The 22,823-nt window shown below is 35.2% G+C and overlaps 1 protein-coding gene across 1 annotated transcript; it reads left to right on the plus strand.

Moving 5' to 3' along the window:
- Positions 1–235: 235 nt before the first annotated feature.
- Positions 236–15,075, plus strand: LOC135072581 (uncharacterized). The gene is made up of 7 exons (XM_063966549.1): positions 236–360; positions 874–2,322; positions 2,400–2,553; positions 2,797–3,058; positions 3,384–3,507; positions 3,791–3,951; positions 14,199–15,075. Exons 1-7 carry the CDS (start codon positions 300–302, stop codon positions 14,418–14,420), a joined length of 2,433 nt encoding a protein of 810 aa, XP_063822619.1. The 5' UTR covers positions 236–299; the 3' UTR covers positions 14,421–15,075.
- The last annotated feature ends 7,748 nt before the right edge of the window (positions 15,076–22,823 follow it).

Here is a 22,823-nt window from a genome sequence, read left to right on the forward strand (position 1 = left end):
ATTTTTATTAAATAATATGAAAAATAGATATTGTATCTATTTGACAACTACATTTTTAGTAAACATCAATATTATACAGTTCATTATGTGTTGTACACACCCAGCTGTTAATATTTCGTGTAATGAAACGTTTTAACGTTCCGTTTTATGTAATAGACAGAATTTATAAAGATTTGAAAATAGTTTTTAACGTTTTTGGCTGTTTTAGTCATGGCAGGCTGTGACTTATTTTTCCATAAAAAAAATTGAAAATTCAACAAATTCATTAAAATAATGATTGAGAAAATATTATTGCCACAATGTCTTTTAGTGCACACATTTCACTGATAGACTTATCTCAGCAGCTTCCTTTTGAAATAGGTAAGTACCTACCTAATTATTTATTATTTCGTATTAAAATCCGTTAGGTGATGAGAGTATGAAAACATCAGAGTATCGCATGTTGCGCGAGGTTTTTCTTTACGTCCAGTAGTTTACGTCCAGTAGTTTACGTCCAGTAGTTTACGTTATTTTTGTTTGCAAGGACTCTTTTCCGAACTTTTTTCCCCAAAAGATCCAACCATTGATCTGATACTCTGATTCTCTGAATATTGATAATTTTTTTTTATTAACATTGCCCTGTTAAACTTTTAAACTGTTTTTTTGTTCGTGGTTTAGGGTTACCTAATTAAGTGCAGTGGACCACAGTTCCAACAACCCATTTCCGTTTTTTCTTTCGCTCTCATCATAGAACGAGACGACATGACCGAAAATGGGTAGCTGGAACTATGGACCATGTTGTGTAGTAGGTACAGCATGTTTCATGATTAACCATTTAATTAAAATATTAGGTAAATTGTAAAAAAAAAACTAAATTCCGTTAACCCTTCGTAGACAATGAGTTAAAGAAAGAGATATGCTTTGGAGAAACTCTCATTATTAGTTGCGGTCACTATGAGGGGGACATCGGGGAAGAGTCGTCAGATTCGGAATGGTCTTGCCACGATACAACAGAAAGTTCTACCTCAGACGAGATAAAAGATGATACTATGTTGGAAATAAAGGATCGAGTAGAAGAAGAGGCAGCAGATGAACAACATCAAGAAGAAGATGATGATTTTCACTTTTACTTCTTCCCCGACTGCACTAAGCCACCACCACCACGAGACAGCAAAGCGAGTATAATGATTGTTGATGGCTTGCCACAGATAAATCCAGATGCGAAAGGTCCACCGCCATGTACATGCGATAAGGACAAAAAAGGGCAATGCGTTTGTCACATAAAATTGCCCTGCCAATGTGGAGCCAAAACAACAGCCGATTGTGTCTGTCCAAAAGCTGAAAATATCTGTATTTGTCATGATGGCAAACCACAGCCTATTTGCACTTGTAAAGGAAGCGATGTTTGCTTATGCCACCCTGACGGTAAAATACGAGCAAAGTGTACTTGTGGGCAGGTGGATAAGCCTTGCATTTGTCACCCTCGTAAAAAGTTCCCCTCACCTGTTTGCACTTGTAAACATAAGCCCAAACTCGAAGTTGATGACCGAGTTAAGTCTATGATCGAAACTGTGGAAGAAGGCACTGAAGAAATTGGCCTTGAAGAAATAGAGAGCGAAACAACAGAAAAAGTGGAAGGTGAAATTGAGCAAGAGCCTTGCTTGTGTCAAAAGCCAGATCCTAAACCAGTGTGTAAATGTCTCAAAGGAAAATCATGTATTTGTACTGAAAATGCATGCGTCTGCGGAGTCCAAAAAACATGTGTTTGCGAACCAACTGATGATGAGGAACCAATTTGTAAAAGCGACGAGTCCAAATCAATTTGCAGCTGTCCTGTCCCTTTGGAATGCAAGTGTGATGCAAAATCACCTGATGACTGTACGTGTTTCCCTCCCCAGCTTTGCGCTTGTGGCAACGATCCCGGGAAATGTAAATGTTTCGCGGCTTGTGATTGCTCTGCGCCATGCATTTGCGACACGAAAGTGGACGACGATGAATGCATCTGTCTCGACAAAACTAAGCAATTGGCTAAGGGACTGGTTTGCACGTGTTCCAGTAAAGAAAAAGAGAAAGATGATCCTATGAAGTTGAAGAGGATGAGGGCTGGCAAGCAAGGCTATCGTTGGTGTCATGAAGTGGACCCTCGTCACACCTATTTTGATTATGGGTATGGTAGACACGATAAGATTTCATATAAATTCCAGGAGAGGGAAAAAATAAAGATCCTAGGGCTTGGGGACGAAAAAGAAGAGGAGGAAGTATGTGCTGTTCATGGCGTCAAGGCACCACCCTATAAAAAGAAAGTTCGCAAACCTTCCATTGATTGTTGTAGCGCCCTAGGAGGTAAGTTTAAAAACTTTTGAAGTATTGGACATTTTCGAATGTAAGATTACTTTTTTAAACAATCTAATCAATGGCAGGTATAAGCATTTGCGTCGAAACCCTCGGCGAAGACAAGGATAAATTTCTCGTTCAAGTCGTGTCGCATTCGTCAAAAGAAGGAGCTAAGACCGGCTCGAAGCTAGTAAGCATATTGGATTGCCAACTACATACGATGGAGGAGAATAGAACTGAGTAAGATATTCAGATTACTGTTGCTTTCCATACAAAAGTAACATAAGTAAGATCTAGAATAATATAGTATGTTAGATCATCATAGATCGATACCATAGATCTAGACAAGTGGCACTTTTTGATCGAATTTAAAATCGTATCCGTTCGCGGAGCAATGTAAAAAAACGCCGGAGCTAAAGCAAAAGTCACGTTTCTAGGGGGGCTGGAACCTTTATGATGACTGACGTCACTTTACATTTCCAGGCACATTACTAAAAAGAACATAACTAAAGAACGTCGAAGTTATATGACTATCTGCGAAAGCGGTTATTATAACAAGGTGACCCGCGTCTGCGGAGACCGTGATGTCGTCAAGAGGTTTTATCATTCCTTCGAGGATGCCCGATACTTCCTACTCGAAGGCGCCAATCTGGTTCTACTGAGATATTTCGGTCTTCGCCGGTATAGGGGCAATATTAAAACTGAAACGGTCTTGATGGACGGCACCATTTGTGAGAGTATTTATGTAAGTAGAGTTTTATGAAGTCAGTCGGTTACATGGTTCATTAATAATTATTAATTATTATGAATGAAGGTGTACTTTTTTCACAATTCAAACGTTCAGATATCGACATAACTAATAATATTCTATACTTAGCGTTCATGAAGAACTTCTTTCGGTCGTTTGGTAGTTTCTATTGTATGTAGAGCTTATGAATAAAATCAACTGACCGACATAATAAGTACTTATTTTAACTAAAACAAATGCAGGAGTGGCAACCTGTTTACTTACCCTTTTTGTTAGTTAAACCGCGAGATGAAAACTTTCAAGTAACTGTTTAAAATTTCAGGTCTGCCACGGAGTCAGCCAAGCGATAGTAAACGGGAAACCACTGTTTGTTTGCAAAGTCGAGCGCCATATTATAGAACCATCAGGAGTACTGCACCAAACATTAACGGTCCTTACTCTACGAGGTACTGAAGAATACATAATGTATTTTATTATTGTAGAGAAGGATAAAAGGAATTTAAAATTTTGACAGTGTCCGAGATATATTTCCGTTGACTGAGCTTTCCATGAATTAGATTTTTTTAGGTATAAATAGGCGCAAGACGTCGAATCTATGTCATAAACTGTGTCGTATCGTATATTTAACTATCATATCTTGCAAAGTTACTCTATTTTAGTGCGTCATAAAGTTCCCAATGTTATATCCACCTTTTGGCTCCTACTATAAATAATGTTTTTGCTCTTTAGGCTATACTGTGAGTCACGAATGGGCCGACAACAGTTACATTTTACATCTAAATCCACTACTAAATATTGTTCCTGAAAAAGACGAGATAGAACCTCATGTGCCTCTGCGAGAAAAATGGCGGGACGATCTTCAGTTGTTATCGGACTATCTGGACTTCAAGGTAACTTTTCTAATATTGCCATGAGCTACTTGTATTAATTTGTTTCATGTCACTTTCGTTCGGGGACAGGCCTTTTCGCCCCTGGACGTCAGTCTTATTTAGGGGTAAAGCCCTCCCAGAGTCCCACAGGACCTTCTCTAATACGAACTGGGAGTAGATAGACAGAATCCGCATGTACGAGTCTGAAATTATAAAATCGATCGTCAAGTAACTTCGTCTTTCGAAAATGGGTCTGATGAACCTATACATTTTCGGATTTTGTCATTTATAGAGAGTTACAAAAATATAAAGATTTAATGGCAAATCAATCGTAGGATTTTTTTAAATTAGGTAGGCAGATACATAATTCCTAACGTTATTAGATTGATTATTACAGCTAGATTACGACCTGAATGCTATTGAGCTATCTTATATAATATGTACCTATATAGCTTTGACAGCTGAAAGCTGGAATAGGGCATTAATTATTATCCAACTAATACAAATGGTAGAATAATCCCAGTGGCTTAGCGAGCAGAGTAATATTGAATAACCAGGGCGACAATTAGTCAGAATGTAATCATCTTGTATCTATAGCTATAGAGATATTATTATAATGAGTAGATTATACGAGTTTATCTACCTATTCTTGCAAGCTACGAAGAGAATGTCATGTTACGGCAGTAAATTGACGAAAAAGAATCACGCTGCACCTTCTTCGAATGGTTTCCGAAATGTAAAAAATAATAAAACGCGTAACTTTAATAACACCCGTATTCACAAACATTACTTTGAGGCCTCATAGTGCGCGTGGATGCACAGGGTCCCAAAAACCTATTCATAGACGATACTTCAGTGGTGACAAGCACTATGCGTCCCTTAGAATGAACGCAAAGCTAAGGTAGCCAGGGAGCTGTATTACGCAACGCATAGTGTCTATTTACGTCAAAATTTTTAGGTTATTCTCGTTTTTGAGGTTTGTTTGCTTTATTTATGGTTGTATTCGATTAATATTATCTTACAATGGATTACAGTAGTGAAGAAGAATTTGATAATTATATCAATGAGCAAAGTAGAATAAGTACCAGAAAAGTGATACGGGATTCCCAAAATCCCTTTGATTATTACAATTCAGACGAATTTAGTTTAGTTTTCCCATGATGGGGTACTTTTCATACTTTTACCACTGATAAAAGAAGACCTGAGGAAATTAACTACGAGGAGGCCTTCCAGTGCCACCTACATAATGTATCAGTTGCTAGTGGCAAATAAAACATAAAATTTTTAATGAAGTTTTATTTTCATCAATCTTCAATGTCTAATTTAATTTTATGTATTTGTAAATCAAAATCTTTTTTTCATGTTCTAACAAATTATTTTCTCTTTCTATCAATATTTTTTCTCTTTGTAGCCCCAACTCGTGCAAAGCCTGGTCTTGTTGTATATTATTCAATGTGGTGCGTTTGATTCTTGTTTCTGTCTTAATCTTCATTCTTGCTACTACTAATCTTAATTTCTTGATACCTGAAAAGCAAATTATGAATTTAATTCCTTAGAGTATATTCTGCTTAGTTATTCCTCATAAATCTACGTACTATACAGTGTGTCCGGGCATGTAGTGATCAAACTTTAAGGGCGTAATCTATGGACAATTTTATCGATGAAAATACTTCAAATTTGGGGCTTGACCCATTTCTCGAAAAATTACAGCGATTTAAGTTCTTAATTTTTAGTTTACACCTCTTCTTTAAAAAACAAGTGAAAGCGTGGGTAGCTTAACATTAATAGGCAAATATTTTATATCATGCGATAGCCAATAAAATTATCTATTGGTAGAAGAAGAAAGCAGACACAAGTTTCATACATTTTATGGGAGTAAGAATGGATTTAATTAAAAAATACATTACTTTTTTCACTTCTTTTTCAGTTATTTTCCAACACAAGAAAAACCAGGTCGTTAAGGTATGTTTTATTTGCATTGTATTTTTAGTATTTGAGCTATTCTACAAAACGAATGTAAATTTATTAGTCTACGTCTATTAGTTTCGACGTAATTGTTGAACAAAGATACCCCTTCCCAGCTGTTTCCATAGTAATCGGAATAGGTTGTGTGATTCTTTCAGGCAGTGCATTTTCGCATGTCGCGTGCGCTATGGAAACCGCTGGGAAGGGGTATCTTCGTTCAACAATTACGTCGAAACTAATAGACGTAGACTAAAAAATTTACATTTGTTTTGTAGAATAGCTCAAATACTAATAATATAATGCAAATAAAACATACCTTAACGACCTGGTTTTTCTTGTGTTGGAAAATAACTGAAAAAGAAGAAAAAAAGTAATGTATTTTTCTAATTAAATCCATTCTTACTCCCATAAAATGTATAAAACTTGTTTCTGCTTTCTTCTTCTACTAATAGATAATTTTATTGGCTATCGCATGATATAAAATATTTCCCTATTAATGTTAAGCTACCCACGCTTTCACTTGTTTTTTAAAGAATAGGTGTAAACTAAAAATTAAAAACTTAAATCGATGTAATTTTTCGAGAAATGGGTCAGGCCTCAAATTTGAAGTATTTTTATCGATAAAATTGTCCATAGATTACGCCCTTAAAGTTTGATCACTACATGCCCGGACACACTGTATATTTTAAAAACATTAGGGGAACCTGTTGTACTTAGGCCAGTTTTTCGAATTTTGATTTTTTGAAAAATAATGGTGATAGTTAAACTTGTCTAGTGCAGTTATATTTAAAGATCATTTAATTAACTACATAATTCATTCATAAAATTGTGTATAATTTTAAAAATGTGTCCATACTAGCTGCTAGAAAAAAAAAGGGAAAACTGTCCTAGGTACAACAAACCAGATGTACCTTGGACCGTATACGTTGTACCTATTTCAATTTAAATAAATGCTTATATTCGCTTCAATTTGTTAATTTTCTGTTAAATTATTATTATTTGAAATACCAATTATTACAGTTATTAGCAACAATATCTAAGTAAAAGTATTTTTTTAAAAAGATCCTCATCCATATTTTTTGTACTAATTATTTTTCACAATTTTTTGGCAACAAATCACTTAAGTTTAAGCCGGCTCTCCAGTCCATGTTTAGCCTTACACAATCAACAAAAATATGACAATATTCAACATTTTTTCTAGAAAATTTTGTTGAATGTTGATATGTTATGTCGTGTAGAACAAAATACGCGCTGGAGTGGCTTTATCTTGCAATCTAGTTTTTTTTTTATTTCTTATCATTTAACATAAATTCTAGCAAAATATCCATTAAAACCGCTTTATCAACAAAAATAATCTTAAAAAAGTCATATGAAGATACGTTAAACGTAAATTTAAAAAACATTAGAAATTAAAAAATATATATCAAAAACAGACTTTAAATTGCTATTTTGAGGTCTTCGGGGCATTGTTTCTATAACAGTATAATATATTTTTTATTACAATAAAATTCTCATTAAAACGTAATGAAAATCAGTGACCAAGGTACATCGCTAGTTGGGTGGTCAAGGTACAACATTACGACTAAGGTAAGTGCCCCCTACTCCGGTATATTAAGGCTCTTACGACTTTAACATTTTATTTAAAAATAACCAAGCATGATATCAGTATGAAAGCTTTTGTATGCTAAACTTTGGTCTTTTGACAGTAAGTTAATACATAATTTATAGTTATATAGTTTGAACTTTTTTTTATATTAATTGTTCTGCGGACCTCTTGTTTGGATCCTGTTTCGTGACAAAATTTTGCTCTGTTTCTAAGTTCGTGAACTCATGTCCCCTATTTCGGGATAAGGTTTTATGCATACAGTTAGGATATTTTAATAATTATTAAGGGTTTAATAAATTTTAAAACGATAATAAAAATTTAGAATAAAATAATTATGTGAAATTGACGATATTACTTAGGGAAATATTCATAAGAAATAATGTGTCTAATATTTTGATTTGTTAATTCTAACAATATGTGAAAATATTTATATAACCATTAGAAATGTAGGGGGGAGGGGGAACTTAACCCCCCCCCCCCTCGTACCCATAAAATTTAGATTTGTTATTTCTAGCGATATGTGAAAATATTTATATTAACCATTAGAAATGTGGGGTGGGCTTACCCCCCCCCCCCTTCGTACCCATACAATTTTTATTTGTACCCCCCCCCCCTTCTCCCCATAATCCCACCCCTGGAGCTGTTTCAAGTGAGGGTACCCCCCCCCCCCTGAAAATAACCCCAGAAACTCCAATGACTCATAATAAAAAGTAAGTAATTAATTAATTTCTTAGGTGGGTAAGTATTAAAAACTAAAAAATATGTCGATTTCTTTGATGGTGTGTGTCATAAAAGTACCTAACACCATACATTTATATATCACGAACTTGGAAAAAAGGAACAATAATACGGTTCCTTGTTTCGTGATACTGACTATTCCAAATTCCCCAAGTACAATTCATGGATTATTGTTAAAATGTGTCGATTAACTATTATCTATCCCATATACGATACAAATAAACAAAGATAAATAAAACAAATCGAAATAAAACCAAAATTATGCTGGTACTACTTATGCTAATTTATCTTAAATTTGGTCATATATGTGAACTTCAAACTCGTGTCATATAAATTCTAGTGAACGAAACATATACCGAATTTAGGTCATGAGAAACTTAAATAAATGCATTATTTGTTTCATAACTTACATTTAAATTATCATAAATAATTATTTAAAAACCAAGCATCAAAATGTTATCCATAATATCCTTGAATCGGTAGTGTCACGAAATAGGGGACACCCGAAAAATAATATGTACGCTATTTCGTGAGTCAATTAATCGCAATTTTAAAGGAATTGGGTGAATATCAACAAACTCGTTTTTTGTCTAATTCCGGTGGCGAATTTTAATTTCGACTTTCCAAAACTTTTTTGTGGCAGAAATAATAGTAAATAACTTGTATTATTCAATGATATGGTAGAGATCAAAATATTATTAATACTTCTCGAGATATGTCAATTTGAAATTATCAAGAGCCACCGAAATTGTATTTGAGCCACCGGAATTAAGGACCAATCCACCGAAATTTATTTATACAGCGGACTTCGGAATGTTACGGATGATTGTCTCAAATTACTTATTTATTTGTAATCAATTAAGTATTATTATCCAGTAAAGATGTTTATAATTAAAAACAATATTCAGGCCTGTATTGTGACCCTAAAAAGCATCAAATCTTCCCACGTGAGTCGTAATAGCCGACTAAGGAATCAAAATACTGGAGGGTGGGCTGCAGCATCTTTCCGGGTATTATACTACCATACTGGAACTACCAACCAGCCTGTTAAGCATGGTGATAACGGCAAAATCCCTCCATAGAGAACAAATCCAAAACTTTCTGGCTCTAGCCGCCAACAGCCCCGTTATTCTAGAGTCATCACAAAGACATCATACATGACCCTCAAACCCAGAAACCAACTCTAGTCCCGGGAGGGCGACCAACTGCCCCAGGTTGGTGTTAGGTTTATCTTCCATAAGTAAAAATATTGGTCCAGGCTAGCCAAGTTTTCATGATGGTATCATACCTATCCTATACTCAGAATTACGCAACTAATTATTCGCTAAAGACCATGCGAACTGGAGATTAAGTATGAAGATATTTCTAGATCTATACCAGCTACTGAACTAACACATTACATATTTGTGACAGGGTAATTTAACGGAAAACTATGCAAACCTAGCGACAATGAGCTAGATGAAAGTAGTATAATTAAGAAACGGAGGACTAAATCCAACCAGCCTCATAGAGAGAGAAGGCCTAGCAAAAGATGCCAGAACTGTAAAAGCGTACTGAGCTGCACCCTAATAGTACTGCAAAAATCAAAATGTAGTAATCATTTTTAGACGAACAGGCAATTTAATCACATTTGCATTCTCCGATCACCACACAGCTTATGACCGCAGTCTATGAAGGAACACTATCTGCGGTTGCGATCCTCATCAGTGAGGGACCGAGGAAGAAGAAGAAGTCATCACCGAAATAAAAGAATGCCGAATAAAAGATGCTCAAAAGCTGTCGACTGATGAAGCCTAAGCCACGACCAGTGCCAATCCAGCTCCAAAGCCCCACGAGTTTTTATCTCGAGTGGCAGAATAGATTGAACCTACGAGACTAGGGAAATTTTTGCTGTTTCAGGACTATTCTCATCTGTTTTTAAGATTCTGCTTAGTATCGATGTATAAATAGCTATCCAAGTCCTCACGCTGATACAAAGTGTATTATAGAGACGATTTTTTGTAATAAATCGAAAGTATGTATTTGCGAGGACCAAATTGAATATACCAACATGAATAACGAGGATAGCAGAACCATTTTGGTAAATGCCTAAGCTGCTAGGAGAGATTAAGAAGCACTACTAGTAATTAGGCTGAAGATCGAGATTATTCCGACACTTTAGCGAAGATATCCTAGACTTTAGCTTGAGTGAGATTAGAATGCCCTATTAAAAACAACAAGGTATGTACCAGGCAGGAGATAATGAAATCACAACTGAGCTTATGAAATCAGATGGAATGCTAGTACTAAAGTTCTCTTAAATACCACCATGTTTATTGGTCGATAAACCAAAAAATAAGACATGGTGGTGGTGCTAGAGACTGGAATGGAATGGACGTTGGCGATGGTCCAGAGTTAGGTGAGGCAGCTTTTTCCTGAAACATGACACTCTCGCTATCCAACATCCAGTCTCCCAGACAAGCTCATTTTCGAAAAGACGTTCGTAATACTACGTATACATATTTAATGCTGCGTCAAATTATGCAGAAGACTGAGGACTATAATCAGTCATTATTATTGGCCTTTTTGTACCTTCTTCGATTCGGTCAAGACCTGGGCTGTGCTACAGTCTCTTTAATGGCGTCAAATTGACTGTCGATACATGCAACTTCTGAAGTATTTGCATGAAAACTTCATCATATCAGCCCTCCCCCAAGATCAGAACTCGAAACTTATCTGATTGCTGCGAGGGTTCAGAGTTGGAGACACCATAATCTCTTAAAGTCTTCACTACCTCCCACTTAGAGGTTTTCAAGCTTCTGAGCTAGACCGAGCTCAGTATCAAGATACGGCGAGTACATCACACAACTTCGATTCACTGACGATATTGTAGTTATGACTGAGACCTTAGTAGACCTAGGTACAATGCTCCAGAGCCAATAAGACCAATTCCGGCAATAGATTCGCCACCGGAGCCACCGAAATTGCGCCACCGGAATTGAAAAACTGTTACAAAATTCAAATTATAAAGAAAACTATAATTCTGATCAATAATTTCTGTATGCAGATACAACAAAACACCAAACTTTAATCATGTTAAAGAATCGTTTAGCATCTAAGTAAGTAGCTTTCACTCATACACTTGCCAGCGAAATTGAAAAATTTTGTATTCCTGTGCCGCTGATACAAATATTTACGGGTCTGCTGGAAAAACAATACCACAAGTCGCAAGTCTTTATAGCCCGATCAGGAGGACACAGTTGAGTGATGCAGGGAAGAAGAACTCTACGTCTCTCAAAGCTTCTTTGGAGAAGTAAGAGAGTGTCGAAATTGAGCCACTGTAATTGCTTTTTTTCGTGGGACAGTTTTGAAAGGCTATTTAAAACACTTAAAATATGAAATATCACATTTCTTTCATATCATTTTGAAGTCTGATTTTATGTATTTTATGGCTATACTATTTTTAAATTACTAGAATCCCCGAGAAAGAAGGAATAACACAATTTATGAGTAGAAATAGAGTTAGGACGCGCCACCGCTATTAGATTTTGGGTCTTTGAAAATTTTTTAGTACATAAAATAACTACCTATTGTCCTGAAGACTTTGCTATCGTGTAAAAAGCTGTATAAACTATATACAGAAAAAAAATCATCGCTCTAGTTACATTTCTCCCATCGATTCTCAGCTCCGCCGCGTAAAAAACGTGTTTGGGATATTCACCCAATTCTACGTTATCATATAACTTTTTTCTAAGCCAAATCAATTGTCAAGGAACACATGAAACCACTATTATAGCCTGACCAGGAACATAAAAACCCTGGCATAGAGGCGCGTCAATTGCATTTGATAGTGCAACACTGAGTACAGTCGTACCTGTATTAAATTAATAGGCTAACTTTATGTATCAGGATTCAGGATTACGGGCTAATTTGATATTTTCATAAATTAACGAAAAAATATTATTATAGGTAACCTGGTTTAAATAAATTAAATGAAACCATCAATCGAGCTAGTAGGATTTATTTTATTATTCATCAATAATCAAATTCAGAACTTGAATATTCAACTGCAATGTCAGCTCATGAACGCTTCAAACTCGGTACTTCTTTCCCAATTCCATAAAATTCAACACTTAGAAAGGGACAAAAATTGGTAGTTGAAATAAACCACAGCTAATTTTCATAGTGGACTGTACTATACGATAAACATGTCAGTCAATTTGACAACCTTTGTCGGAAACATTATTCAATGAAAATATTGTCCGAATCCTTAGTATTTCTCTTCGACAAATACTTTAACACATTGTGAACCACTTTTCTTTCACGACTATAAAAAGATTTTAGCAATTTAATTCACAAAATCAATTGCGCACATTTAAAATAAAGTTTGTTTACACTTTGACAGCAATAGACTGACATGCAAGGTGACATGTCAATGAAGTTTTCAGTTACTGTTGCCATTAAAAGAAATTAGTACCATTAGTTTTCCGCAACATGGCGAGGGTTTTTATGTTCCTGGTCAGGCTATACAAGTTTTATTTAAATGGACGTTCCTTCGCCTTTTTATAAGCTTAAGAAGTTGAAGCGCTAACCTTACGGTGAGAGCAACCTTAGCAAGCCGCACGGCTGTTTTTGGCTCTCTGAGAGTTTGAAGCTTCGTATTGCTCTCATTTTTGGCGCCACAATGTTGGTACTTGGTTTTTTAGATAGCTTAAATAATAGAGTTTTTGTAGTAATGAAAAATTTTTATAAATAATATTCCATTTGCTTATTATTTGAGCTAGAAAAAAAACTTACGAACTTACGTACTATCACGAACTAGTAGCCGTTTACCTTACTTCACTTATTAAGCATAATAAACCCACTTCCATTTGAGCTTAGGATCTGAAACTCATATCGTCCAGTAGCTAGATATATAAAGATTATGTTCTAACTATAACCGTTTTGTCAAACATGCAACATTATTCATAAATTGACATGAAGTAAACCTCCAAAATCTCACTGCGTCAGTGTAAAATATTAAATTACCATTTTTTCTTGTACTTGCACGGCGTCGGCGAATCTTAGCTAACTTCACGTTAATGTTGACAAATAACGTATGTAATACCCCAGACAACTTTTCATAAAACCGCATAATTTAAAAAATATATACAATTGTTTTAGGTACAACTCTGTCCAAGGTTCAACAGGTTCCCCTACTTACTAGTGCGTGTTGAGAACGTTTGATTGATTCCTGAGAAAGTTCTTTCATTCTTTGGGTCTTTAAATTATTCCAGCAGCTTTTCAGTTGATGTGTGAGCCTTTGTGAAACATAAAATATGGTTCAGAATTGTACGCCACTGTTAGAGTTTCCTAGGCCTGCTTCGTCAACTCGATATTTTAGAGAGGATAATAATATGCTTGTCTTCAATAATAGGCCTTTCTCTTATTAAGCTACAATCAGCAGCTCTCTTTCGGGAGAAGAAAACGGCAGCTTTTTTATCTGAAAAATAATGATTGAAACATGATTTTCACTATTATTATTAATCGAAGTATTCATACTAACCCGATAGTTGTAGTTTTATCCATATTTATTTAATTCACAAATCCACAATATAACGACACATAAAAACCGTTGCACCGTTTGAATGACAGGAATGTCATGTGAGTTAGCGAAGTGAAGTGCGTAACATAAGCGAACCAATCACAGAACTCTATGTAACACTCTGATTTTGCATAGTCAAGGGTCGTTTAAGTATTGTTTATGAATTGAAAGGCTTGTCATATGGAACGCATTGAGAAATGTCTCATTTCGCATAGCGTTGCTGCTTTGCATAGGTAAGTATCGTTTGTGAATACGGGTGTAAATTAATTTTCGAATTATACAAATTGCCTCTAACCGCGAACGCGCCACAGCTAATCCCGTAATTATGTCAGGTTTTAGTACCAACGACTCTACTATGATTGTATTCTGCAATAACATTGTCCTGGTTTGAAACAGAGCACCAGATCATCTGACGGCGCTCGCTACGTGACCGAGAGCGGTGCGCTGACGGGCACAGTCCGAGACTACCTTCAAGCCCTGCTTCTCCTGAAACCCAGTGATGCCTTGCACTTCACCAGACACTACTTCGGAGCTGCCTTGTCTGCACTGGACTTACCTCATGATGAGTACTTCGATCCTACAACCAAACACGTCAGGTACTACTTCTTTGAAGAATAAGGGCGTGTCCCTTCATGATAGAGCTCATGAAAAGGGAGTACTTTTTTTTAACTTTTGACTTCTATTGAAGTTTTGCGCATGAATAGGTAGAGATTGGTCAGAATTTCAATTTAAGTTTTCTTGTTTCCTTACATTTTTAAGCTCCACATAATCCACATTACTTTAAAATCGTATTTTTGGCACTTACAGCTGGCGCTCTACTTTCCTCACACACATTATTCAATGTAAAATCCCACGGAGTAGATTAAATATTTTGTTGCGAGTTATTTGAAAAAACTAAAAACATTGTATGCCATCAATGGGATGAGGCGAACAAAAGAGAATAGAGACTGCAATATCAAATATTGCCTGATAGGTTCCTGACAATTGTTTGATTAAAATGGACGTTTTTTATTGTTGCGAACGCAAAAATATTATGTTACGAAATATTGCTCGTGCATAATTTCTGCAGGGTTTGATTTATTCATATGGCCTTTTCATTCATTGGGGCGTTGTTTCCCCGTTGATATATTTTTTAACGAAATCTCTGATGAATCATACCTATTAGTCATACTTTTATGGCCCTTACTTATTATTATGTATAGATTATTATGAACTATTGGTAAAATGTTGTTATTTTTGGCAATAATATTTTAGAAATTTTAGAAACCAATAAATTTTTGCAATTTTTCTAATATGGTTTTTTATTTCATTGAAAATTCTTTTAATTTTAAACTGGGTAAGGTGCTGTACTCATTTACTGGACGTGGCACGACTTGATCTATTTTTGAAAAGTGTCTAGTATAAAACATGATTTGTTTCGTGTTAGATCTTGCGCTATCACGTACGTGAACACAGCAAGGATCTATTATGGACTTCAGAGAAAATAAGCACTCGTGAGGAAATGCTGACGTATCTATGATTTTGCTTCGTGGAAGTTCAGGGAGATTAGCCTTCTCGATCGTAAAACTAAGGGAACCTTTAAAATTGAAGCAATAAATCGGTTATTGTTTTGTGTGATGAATAGATACTAAACTTTTTGATGTGTTTTTTTCGATGATACTAAAATAATAAGAATAACATTTACCGAGCGTTGCATTTTCGAAAAGCACTCTTGCAGGGTTTTACGTTACGGGGTCAAAGAGAGAATAAAATATATTAGAATTATTTTTGGAGAAACAAGTGTTCTTTTTGTTTAATAATAAATGAAACCAAATAGGAAACTGTCAGTTTAGTTGGTCAGTTTGCTCAAAATACGAAAGGAGTACGGTAAATTAAGTTCCTTGATGGTCAACGGATTATGAAAGCCCTCGAGCGCTCGACTGCGAATAGCGAGCGCTCGTAATGCGTGCCAGCTCCCACCTAATGACGGAATCAGACCCTGTGTAATTGAATACACGAGCTTGCCACGGTTAATATCTGGCTCCTAAGCAGCGCTGGAGCCCGGTGATTATTGTGCATAGTATAAATTCGGTTTTTCAGGCTCACAGGATCAAACAAAAAAAAACTAGGTACAGTCGAGTTCATAAATATATTGGCAGTGCCAATTGTTAGCGATTTAACGATCATTAATCTAAATATACAGGGTGTCCCGTAATGTAACGTCAAGCCGAAACTGGGTGTTGAGGCAAGTTATGCTGGTTATCAGAAAAATATAAAAAAAAATCTATGTGGCATTTTGTCAAAATAATAGGCATTTAAAAAAAAACAAAAAATTCTACTCCCGGTGACGGTCTTTTTACTCGTGTTGCCACAAATCTTCACTTTTTCCAAATTTTTTTTTTGTTGTGTAACCCTGAATAATGCTTCTCTAAATTGTTATCAAAATTACAAAACCAGCTGCTCCAGCTTGGATGAAAAAAATACATTATTCCCAAAAAAATTTTCAAAAATAAAATTTTGCCTAGTTTAAACTGACTGTACTGAAAAAAAATTGTACTACGCGAGTGTGGCAAGTGACGTCATAATTTGGCGCATTTAGTAAGGATTCCAAAATGGTATAACACTTGGTAAATTCTTGCTGTAATTGTCGACAATTTTTGTTTTTTTTGGAAATAATCCCGTTTTTAACTTTATCTACCTTGGTAAAAAAATTATTATTCTAATGTGCCCAAAATTCAAGTTTCCGTGACTGACTACCGTACAGTCAGTCACAGAAACTTTTGTCACCATGACAGTAATTAGTAGTTGACATACTGTGACAAAAGTCACCCGTGCGTGCGCGCCGTTACTACCTGCTCTGCCTGCACTTGTACTTGGTAACAGGGATAATAAGGATATGAAGTTTCGGTTATGGATACGGTTACGGATATTAGAATAATATTATACCGGTTTCGGTTACGGTCACGGGTATGAAATCATTTCAGATTATCTGAAAGTTTCGGATAATTTCGGTTACGGAATTATTAGAATTTCAAAAATGTAGATATAATTCAAATAGCAAGATGCTGCGTGACCCACATAGCTACTTTATGTACCAACTAAGACGACACCTATGTATGATAAAGGTAAAACAGGCTGGCATATTAGATGGTGCCAGGGAATGCCAGACAAGTTGGTAATAAATATTAAGATTTAAGGTACAATTCCAAGACGGGCCGCAGACCGCAAACTGCAACCGCAAACTGCAAAACTCTATGAAATCGGCAGCGCGGCATTGCAGCTGCGGCGTGTATACTGCAGATTTCATAGAGTTTTGCAGTTTGGAATACTTGTACCCTTAGACTCCGCCTTTATCCGAAACTATCCGTAACTTTTGAATCAGTTTCGGTTACGGTTATGGATATTTTTTTATTTCGGATATCCGATAGTTTCGGTTATGGTTACGGATATCCATAACATCCCTGCTTGGTAAGATGGCCCTCTCCGTCCCGCTCATACCTTTTAAAATGGCTTCTCCATCTCACTTAAGCCAGAAACTTGAATTTTGGGCACATTAGAATAATAATTTTTAACCAAGGTAGATAAAGTTAAAAACAGGATTATTTCAAAAAAAAAAATTGTCGACAATTATAGCCTGACCAGGAACATAAAAACCCTCGCCATGTTGCGGAAAACTAATGATACTAATTTATTTTAATGGCAACAGTAACTGAAAACTTCATTGACATGTCACCTTGCATGTCAGTCTATTGCTGTCAAAGTGTAAACAAACTTTTATTTTAAATGTGCGCAATTGATTTTGTGAATTAAATTGCTAAAATCTTTTTATAGTCGTGAAAGAAAAGTGGTTCACAATGTGTTAAAGTATTTGTCGAAGAGAAATACTAAGGGTTCGGACAATATTTTCATTGAATAATGTTTCCGACAAAGGTTGTCAAATTGACTGACATGTTTATCGTATAGTACAGTCCACTATGAAAATTAGCTGCGGTTTGTTTCAACTACCTATTTTAATTTTTTTTGTCACTTTCTAAGTGTTGAATTTTATGGAATTGGGAAAGAAGTACCGAGTTTGAAGCGTTCATGAGCAGACATTGCAGTTGAATATTCAAGTTCTGAATTTGACTATTGATGAATAATAAAATAAATCCTACTAGCTCGATTGATCGTTTCATTTAATTTATTTAAACCAGGTTACCTATAATAATATTTTTTCGTTAATTTATGAAAATATCAAATTAGCCCGTAATCCTGAATCCTGATACATAAAGTTAGCCTATTAATTTAACACAGGTACGACTGTACTCAGTGTTGCACTATCAAATGCAATTGACGCGCCTCTATGCCAGGGTTTTTATGTTCCTGGTCAGGCTATACAGCAAGAATTTACCAAGTGTTATACCATTTTGGAATCCTTACTAAATGCACCAAATTATGACGTCACTTGCCACACTCGCGTAGTACAATTTTTTTTCAGTACAGTCAGTTTAAACTAGGCAAAATTTTTATTTTGAAAAATTTTTTGGGAATAATGTATTTTTTTCATCCAAGCTGGAGCAGCTGGTTTTGTAATTTTGATAACAATTTAGAGAAGCATTATTCAGGGTTACATAACAAAAAAAAAATTTGGAAAAAGTGAAGATTTGTGGCAACACGAGTAAAAAGACCGTCACCGGGAGTAGAATTTTTTGTTTTTTTTTTAATGCCTATTATTTTGACAAAATGCCACATAGATTTTTTTTTATATTTTTCTGATAACCAGCATAACTTGCCTCAACACCCAGTTTCGGCTTGACGTTACATTACGGGACACCCTGTATAAAAGGAGTATTTCTATACAAACTCAAACATCAATAAAATGTAATTATGTATAAACTGTTCATTAACATGACTGCGCTACTGTGCGCTATATTTTAAAATATTGGTAAACTCTTATATTATTATATTTATAAACTCGACTGTACCTACCTAACTCTAGAATGTTTGATTCAGTACGTCATTATTTAGAAGAAAGAATGCAGCGTCTTTGCCTGCCTGCCTATTATATTGCCAGATTAAAGTCTGACAATATTGCTCTTAGAATTTTTGTCTGATGTATTATTACATACCTATCTGAAATCTTGTTACAGGATTTTTGTTTTATTTACTGAAGTGTTGGTTTAAATACCTATTTCCTATTTTATAGAGACATTTATTTGTATTTGTTTTGTAAGCTACCGCAATCCGCAACGAAATAACGATCGCAATAAGAATATCTCTGATAATATCGGTGTGGAGTGTGGACTGTACGATACAAAATTGTGGACCGAGTGGAGCTGAAAATGTTACCTTTAATTGGTTTCTAGATTCCCAGCTCGGACTAGAAACTTCCTATTTACTGGTTGCGGGTCTTATTTATGAAAATGTTTTGTAATAAACACGATTCCGTACTACACTACTTGACAGTACGACTTTCACCCACAAGGTGCACAAGGTGGACCGATGATCTCATAAAGGTAGCAGGTAGGCGCTGGATGCAGGCATTTACAGACTTCTTAAATAAGATTTTGCTCTGCGTTAATTTAACAGCAACATTCTTGTTTTCATTAAATATCAATTTTGGAAATGTTGGCATGTAAGATATTTGATGGAAAATGGATAATAATGTTTGTGAGTTATGTTGAACATTTTTGGCATTATTTGCAATGTTTGTATTCGGCTGAACGTTAAATTCGAAGATATCTGAGCAATTTACTGGAATGTTCAGTACTTATTTCATATTTAATTATAAATTATGATTGTTTTTACTCATTCAGGGATAATTAATCGTGACTTTCAGGTTTTGAACAAAAAGATAGGAATTATGTTGTATCTACATAATCAAATCCTGGAAATCGAGGAAATCTTGGAAAGCGAAAGTACAACTTTTCTTGGTATAGTACTTGATCATACCTGTTCATGGACACCTCACATTGACACACTGAACACTAAAATAAATAGATTTGTCTATTGTCTTTGGAAATTAGCGAAAATAACAGACATTAAGACTGCTCTTTTAGCCTATCATGGTTATGTCGCTTCTTTGCTTCGGTATGGACTTGTACTGTGGGGCAATGGAGTAAAGGCTAATAATATATTTATTGCACAAAAGAAGTGTTTACGTGCTATCTTCAATGTACCCCCATGGACGCCTTGTGCTCCAATATTTAAGGAACACAAACTCCTCACTCTCCCCTGCCTGTACATTTTTGAACTGTGCAAGTTTGTAAAAACGTATCCAAACTTATTCATCAAGTTTGAAGACCAATATAAATTTAGCGACAGACACAAAAACAAACTAGCACACCCCAGGGTGAGAACTGCATTGTACAGTCGGAACTGTTTTGTTATGGCCACAGTCGTATTTAATAAATTACCAGCTCAACTGAGAGAGCTAAATGGAACATTATTTAATAGAAAATTATTTAATTTATTAGTTGACAAATGTTTTTACTCGGTAAAAGATTATCTGACATATAAATTCTAGTGGTTAATACCTATTGTTTGTCGTATGTATTCTGTGGTACTAATATGAATCTGACATTAATTAAAATTAAAATTAATCTTGACTGTATTCGAATAACTGACATATATTTACTGACATTATCTTTATTGACATATTTTGTAATTCAAATAATTTATCTGTATTTTGTAGTTGGAGAGTTCTGTTTTTTTTTTAACTATGCATGGGTCAATAAAAAAAAAATGTAATAATCACACACTAGCTTGCTGGTGAGATAAGCTGCACTGTATAACTATTGTAACATCTACCTTGTTGTATTACCTTGTCTCGGTGAATAAATGATCTTTTATCTTTTATCTTTTATCTTTTTATCAAATAGTTGGTAAACGAACCAACGGTTGTGACTTTCCACGAGGATATTATAGTGGAAACTTTGTGTTATTCCAAATAAAATGAATTCCTCCTTGTTTACTACCTAAACAACATAAAGTTAACTTATGAAATTACCTTGATGAAAGTTTTCCAAGATTGAATTAATAATTGGCCACGAGATTTCACATAAGTTGCTTCGTATCCACATTCGCATTACGCAACGTCACGCGAGTCCTAACAAAATGACAAAACTGCGTTGAGGGACGCCAGGGAACATGGAAAGAATTTTAATTTTTGTTTCTTTTCCACAAAGGAATTTATTATTAAGTCTCGCATCGCGAGCATACGATATTATGGGAGGGACAACCCCAATTCCATCTCACCTACACGTTCGAGAGAAGAATTTTGATAAAAGAACACCGTTTCTTTTTCAATTACTTACCAGATGGCGTAGCAATTCAGCTTGCAAATAAAAAATAACGAATCAGTTTGAGATTTGTATTAAATTTAATATATTTGCTAATGAATTACTGTTTCGTTAAAATAGAGGTTCCTATTCGTTGTTTATCACAACTTAGTAGAGTACTTGGACGTGATAATCTAAATAGTGTGTGTACCGAAATAACTTTAGCCGATAGAACGTTTCACCGAAGTAACTCTTAGTCGTTGTTTGGTTTTATGAAATAATCTCTTGCCGATAAAAGGAAAATTACTTAAGTAGTTGAAGCCTTGAAGCTTGATTCTCGAAACCATTTCGGCAGACGATTTGCGAAACTAGTCTTTATTGACTTCATTTGGTCGTTTACTGGAAAAACGAAATTACACATTTCCCTCAAAAAGCTTTTAAAATTATGTAAATAGTTTTGCAAAATAGAAAACTACCCTAAGGTATGCAGATGTAGGGTTAATTTGATTAGATAGCATGTACCTCTACGTCGATTCGACCGAAACCCGCAAGTAATTCATTTGTGTCCGCATTCCACACACATTTCGTAATTTTAGGGTTGCCAATTTGTATGCAAGGACAGCCGAGGAACGCCGCTTGTCTGTTGTTTGTAAACTGTATTGGCCTGCACGGACCCGTCCCAACTAGTTAATTTAAACTTCTAACGCTTATCCGACTTAGCTTGATGGAGCTTAATAATAATATTTGGACAAAATCTAAATTCCTGAACCCTTAAAATTGAGTGCGGCACAATTTGCTCTGCCAAAGTTTGTCTTTAACACACGAATTGGAGAACGATAGAATGATTGGGAAAATAAACAAACAATAGGAGTGCACTCATACGGGCATTATCAGATTACAGTCGCGGGTCGGAAGCGCGGGCTCTGTGTGGGGTCAACTTAGGGATGTCGGTTTGGAGAATGAGTGGTGGAATTGAATTTTAAAACGTGTCTTGTTCCCACAGCTTACATTATTTTAGAGATATTTTTTTTTTATCAAAGTAATTAATAAAATTTCCTTGGTTAATTCCACTACCTTTTCCCCTAATTTACACTGTTTTTGTATGCCAATGCGGCTCTATCTAAAAATATACTAAATGAAACAATAGTTGTGCCGTTGTGTACCGTGTAGGGGAGAGGGGGGCAGCTTTGGACAGGGGCAGCTTAGAACAAATGAATTTAAAAATCACTGGTTTAGGCTACAATGGTATAAATCATAATTTATATTGCCAGCACTGATGCGCATAGCTGTCACATCTCATTTTTAATGTTTAACTGTAGGTTAACCGGTAAAAGTGTTTTTTTGTTTTTGACTGCCAGTTTCGCACTTTTTTATTTTGGTTCTAAGGTTTTTGTGGACGTAGTTTTATAAAGTAGTGAGTGGTTTGTTTACTATATAGAAGTTTAAATAGTTTCAATGAAGATTTGATAAGAAATTGCAACATAAAAGTATGTTCCGTTATTAATTTTATGTTTTTTTCTGGAAAATACCCATGGGGCAGCTTTGAACGAAATGGTTGGGGCACCTTTGAACTTTATCAATTTTCTTTTTTAAGTGGTATTATGAAACTTTAAGTTTTCTAATACTTCGTAGAAGGTTCTTACATAAAAAATAAGTAGATTGCTTTACTGTGACAGATCAAATTTCAAGCTGGATGAAGTCCAGGCAAAAGCTAGTTTTAGTAGTTGATTGATATTTTTTAAATTATGCAGTTTTGTCTTTGATGTGTCATTAAACAGAAAGT

The sequence above is a fragment of the Ostrinia nubilalis genome, chromosome 6 (assembly GCF_963855985.1).
Source record: "Ostrinia nubilalis chromosome 6, ilOstNubi1.1, whole genome shotgun sequence".
Classification (NCBI taxonomy): Eukaryota; Metazoa; Arthropoda; class Insecta; order Lepidoptera; family Crambidae; genus Ostrinia; species Ostrinia nubilalis.

Coding starts and splice junctions, on each gene's coding strand:
- LOC135072581 (XM_063966549.1), top strand. CDS start 300: ATGTCTTTTAGTGCACACATTTCACTGATAGACTTATCTCAGCAGCTT. Junction 361..873: donor GCAGCTTCCTTTTGAAATAG/GTAAGTACCTAC, acceptor AACCCTTCGTAG/ACAATGAGTTAAAGAAAGAG. Junction 2,323..2,399: donor TTGTTGTAGCGCCCTAGGAG/GTAAGTTTAAAA, acceptor AATCAATGGCAG/GTATAAGCATTTGCGTCGAA.